At 33.3% G+C, this 5,134-nt stretch overlaps 1 protein-coding gene across 1 annotated transcript; it reads left to right on the top strand.

The window, feature by feature from the left end:
* The first annotated feature begins 2,730 nt into the window (after positions 1-2,730).
* Positions 2,731-3,117, top strand: LOC149218285 (ethylene-responsive transcription factor 4-like). Its single transcript, XM_089386519.1, has one exon. The coding sequence runs from the start codon at positions 2,731-2,733 to the stop codon at positions 3,115-3,117; it is 387 nt and encodes a 128-aa protein (XP_089242645.1).
* The last annotated feature ends 2,017 nt before the right edge of the window (positions 3,118-5,134 follow it).

The raw sequence follows: 5,134 nt of genomic DNA, 5'->3' as shown, positions 1-5,134 counted from the left end.
TGTGTTGTTTTTCAAGCAGTTTTCCTGCTTATTATGTCTTCACTTGCTTTGCAGATGTCTATGACTCGTCACCTCGGTTTCGTTGATGGTGCTTGTTGAAGTACCTGAAATCTATCATCCGTGGCATGGGCCATTTATCTACAAATCATGTTAGGTTGTGAATTTGAAATCATCTACAAAGGAGAGAAGCAAAATGTTGTTGTAGATTCACTCTCAAGAGGGATGAGGATGTGGAAGCACTACTCTATGTCATTTCTATTATCCATGTTGATTGAATAACTGAATCAAGGGGGGAATGGAAGAATGATGAAGAGGTGTGGACACTCATTCAAAAGTTTTGGCAAGATCCTAATACATCTGATGTATTTATCTGGAAAAATAAGACCAAAATTCAACATACTTGGATATTTTTTGAAACAAGACGTGGAAAGGGTGAGCTTGATGATGTAGTTTCTTGTGTGACATGAGCACTTAGGAGGCACTAAATGATTCATGATGAAGATCGACTCAAATCATTAGTAGAGGTGGTCAACTAGTGTAAATCCCATTTAGGTCATGAAGGTCATGGATTTATTAGGCATGTGTGCAGGTTCTTCTAGGATGATTGATCTAGGGTCACCTTGCTAACGAGGCTCATCCTCAACCAGTTGTGCTAATAAAACTTCACATTATTATATTAATTTTATTTTATTGATTTATTTTGTGGAATATTTAATTTCACTTGTTTTATTTTTTATTTTTTATAATTTAATATTTTTTTGATATTATTTTAATTTAATTAATTATAGTAAATATTTTTAAATATATGGTTTGGTAACAACATTTTAGGAAGAAAAACCTCTCTTTTTCTAAAAGTATATTAAAAGGGAAAAAAAAAACTATTTTTTTTAATATAATTTTTATTTAATGATAAAAAAATTATATCTTTTAAATATTTAAATTCCATTATATATAAAAATAAAATAATTATAGGTGAATATTATATTTGTAAAAATTTAAACTTATTTGATCACTCTTGGATTTTGATAGATTTGGGGTTATGATGGATCTATTCGTGCAACATTAACCATGGTCAACCATAGTTGACAAACATTAATGTAACAATAGTAAAAAATAATTTAATATGAATGCATGGTTACATTAATGGTTGACAATGGTCAACCCTCTCCTAGGAATGTTAACCTTGAAAACCATGGTCAACCATTTTCAACCATGTCAACCATCTTCAATCATAGTGAACCATCATCGACCATTAACAACCCTTGCAGCCATGGTTAAACATTATTAACCATCGTCAACCATTTCCAACCCTATCAACCCTCTTCAATCATACTCAACAATCATCAACCATCAGCGACCCTCAATAGCCATGGTTAACCATTGTCAACCCATATCAACCACTTTTTAACCATAATTAGATGATGTTGACCATAGTCAACCATGGTTGATGCTAACCATAGTCAACCATGGTCATCTAATCCACCCCACTTAAGTTGATTGAATGTCATGGTTAACCATTGTCAACCCATATCAACCATTTTTTAACCATAATTAGACGATGTTGACAATAGTCAACCATGGTCGTCTAATCCACCCCACTTATGTTGATTGAAGGCCATGGTTAACCATTGTCACACCATGTCAACCATTTTTTAACCATAATTAGATGATGTTAAACATAGTCAACCATAGTCGCCTAATCCACCCCACTTATGTTTGAATTAACTAACACAACTACATTAATAAAATACATCAATCAATGCCACATTCTACTTTTTATATGCTAATTAACATCATCATAAATAAAAATTAGTGCATGTCAATATATTTCAACGGAATATGACTTAAAACTCTATTTAAATTAATTAAAATATTGCTTTTTTGAACTTAAAAAAGATAATGATCAAAAATTATTTTCAAAACCTCACTCTTTGTAAATTACCCATAAATTATTTCAAATAATATAATTAACCTTACATAACTATCTTTAATATAATTAGTACCTAACTATTAATAATTTGTTATAAAATAACAATGTACCACTAACATATAACTTAAAACTCATACTTCTTACTAAGTCAAACACGTCATACTCCTAAAAAGGTGAAAGAGAAAGACCATATAGCACGTTGTTAGAAATGTAATGTACCATGTTAAATGGAGATAACTCCCCAACTCCCCACAAGTGCGTCTAAAAGGCCCATGCCGGTTCGGATAATTTTGTAACAAAAAGCACAACCTTCTTTGCCAAAGCCCCTAGAGAGACATAAAACCTTCACCGTACATTAATTGGTCCAGTATTAATTGGTTCAAGTAGAAATTGTGTTCTTTGACCATTTTGAAATCTGGAATACAAACCCGTTGCGCGAATTTGGAATATAAACCATAAACCTTTTTACAGTTGTCTTCCATTTAAGAGCTGGATAACTGAAATTTTTACTGGTCAACTTACCCATGAAACTCCATTGTTTCCAAGATTGACTGGGCGTAATGGAGGCCAGGATTGATTAATTAAACTATATTTGACTTTGACCTCCAACATTGCCCATCGCTTCATCAAATTTACTCCTTTATCTATTTATTCACGTAGTGGAAGAGAACGGCCAACATTCGTCTTCTTGCTTGCAAGGAATGAGAGAGATCTACGATTAGAGAGGTGACACCAACAGTTTCGCTGCCTGTTCAACCTCTGGGTATCCTGTCACTCCATTTGTAACAGGAAATACCTTAATGGCTCCCACAGACAGAAATCGTAGCAAGAGGGTAGTGGACGAGGATGTGAATGATGCGAAGGAAGTGAATTACAGAGGCGTGAGAAAGAGGCCGTGGGGTAAATACGGGGCTGTGATCAGAGATCCCTCCATTAAAAGACGCAGGTGGCTGGGTACCTTCGACACTGCCGAGGAAGCAGCAAGAGCATATGATAATGCCGCTAGAACTCTGAAAGGAGTCAAGGCGAAGACCAATTTCCCAGCGCCATCCCTCCCTCCAGACACACTCGACATCCAGAGATCCAGAGATGCACCCGGACCGCCACTAGCGCTCCTCTTCCTTCTCCGCCTGCTAATCACGACAACAACAAGAATGGGTTGTCTGTCAATATCTCTGAACAAATAAAGCGCGGGACGCGCGTTTATATGAATGACGGATTGGAAACGCAAAGAGTGAAGGAACACCGCATGAGTCCATGGAGTATTCCCAATATTATTCCCACCAATCTTATAGACTTGGCTATCCTTCTGCAACAACAACCGCCGCCAATGGTGATGCCCTTGTGGGGAAAAATTGTGGCGCCCGACATGATTAAAAAGCCCAACAACAATGAATGGGTCGAAGCAGGTGTAATGAACAATAAGCTTCCTACAGCCAGCCTACAGACTGTTACTTGTGATTTGTATTCCTCTTCACTAGTATTGGACAGTCAACTCTCCCCTAATGATCCTCCTACAAAGGAAACAGCCACTCCGAGATCATTTGATTTGAATTTTCCAGCTCCAGGAGAAGAACATGACGAAGATGAGTGTTAACCTTCTCCCTCTCTCTTTTGGATTGGATTTTCACAGAAATTCCTCCAGGGTACCCAAGCATTAGCATGAACAATAAGATTAATAGATGGGTTTCATCTTTGTATGAACTGATCATATCCATGAGGTCTAATTTTGTTGTTCTTCTTTTTATATTTTGTTGTTTCAGATTTTAAGAGGGCATGCTCGTATGTTAAGTATATATTCATTCATTATCGGTGTTTATTCATTTAAGTTAAATTTTGCAAAATTCAGTGAACTTTCCTTTCCTTTCCAATAGTAATGTTTATTCATTCATTTAAATTTATTCCACAGTATGAGAGTTTATTTATTCATTTCATTTTTCTGCAAAACTCAATGAATAACTTTGTACAAAGTTAGTGTAATAGAAAAATCATAATCATTTAATTTAAAACCTTAATTAATTTTTCATTATGGACTCATGGACTCCATTAATGAGTAGATTGTACAGATCTATTCTTAAGAAACAAATAATAGAGTTTCTACAGATCTGTTCTTTAAAAAAAAAAATTATTGATCGAAACAGTAATCAAATTATTTTTATGGGTTTTATATTTTGTTAATTTATTTGCTTTTGTTTATTTTATTTTTCTTTTGTGTAGTTGCCATTTGTGATTATTTATGTCCTAAATTTTGAGAGAGATTTATTTCTAATTGCTAGTGTATTCATATATTAAATCAAGAGGCTCATTCTATTGTGGAGATGTGTAAGTTTGTCTATCTATCTGTGCTCTTTTAAAATAAAAATAAAAAATAAAAATTATTTTTAAATAGAAAAATAATCTACTATTGTTTAAAAAAAATCAATACGTTGTGAAGTAATTGAAAGTAAAAAAATGTGTGAATCAGATTTTAAACCTTATACTTTTCAAAAATATTTCAAAATTTTATTTGGTCCTATATATACCTTATTTAGCATTCAAAAACACAATTTAAACAATGAAAAATAACACATTTTCTTTTGCACTCTAAAACAACTCACCTCTAAACAACAAATTTTACTCTTGTTTAATTTTTTCAAAATTAAATAGATATATATTTAACATGCTTCCTAGTAACCAAGTTTACCTTCTTCTTTTTTTAAATCTAAAAACTCAATGGATATCCTTTGCAGATTTATTTTGCAAGACTCAATGAATAGCTTGTGCACATTTACTGTAACGGAAAAAGGTTATTAAGTTTTTTGGAACTTGGTTCATGCTTGGAACTTGTACTCACTCGATTGTGGTGATTGGAGTATAGAATTCTTGGCCAACAATATATGCTTTTGATTTGCTACATTTTCAATGATTTAGATTCCATCAATTTACTATACGTTATCATTTTGCATGAATTGATTTCTCATGGTAATTTGTATTCATGTCTCATGGCCTACAGTATTTTTTTATATATTGGTGTCTCAACAATTTTACACAATTTTTATTGTAGCATTTGTAGCCTTTGCTTCTAGAAAATGTTCCAAGCAACATTCTTTCATCTTCTCTTGAGTCAAACTTTCCGAGATTGTCTTGGTTTCTCTTAATATAACTTTTGCTCCCAAATATCTTGAATTTTTTTATTAAGGTTGGTCTACCATACCATAGCTCATA

This window comes from Pinus tabuliformis, chromosome Q, assembly GCF_031772625.1.
Source record: "Pinus tabuliformis cultivar Carrire ecotype Pingquan chromosome Q, CPIR1, whole genome shotgun sequence".
NCBI classification, from domain to species: domain Eukaryota; kingdom Viridiplantae; phylum Streptophyta; class Pinopsida; order Pinales; family Pinaceae; genus Pinus; species Pinus tabuliformis.
The sequence above is the reverse complement of the archived record's forward strand: the minus strand, read 5'-3'. Positions and strand labels throughout refer to the sequence as shown.

What these genes read in the sequence shown, in the direction of transcription:
- LOC149218285 (XM_089386519.1), top strand. Translation starts at nt 2,731, where the DNA reads ATGGCTCCCACAGACAGAAATCGTAGCAAGAGGGTAGTGGACGAGGAT.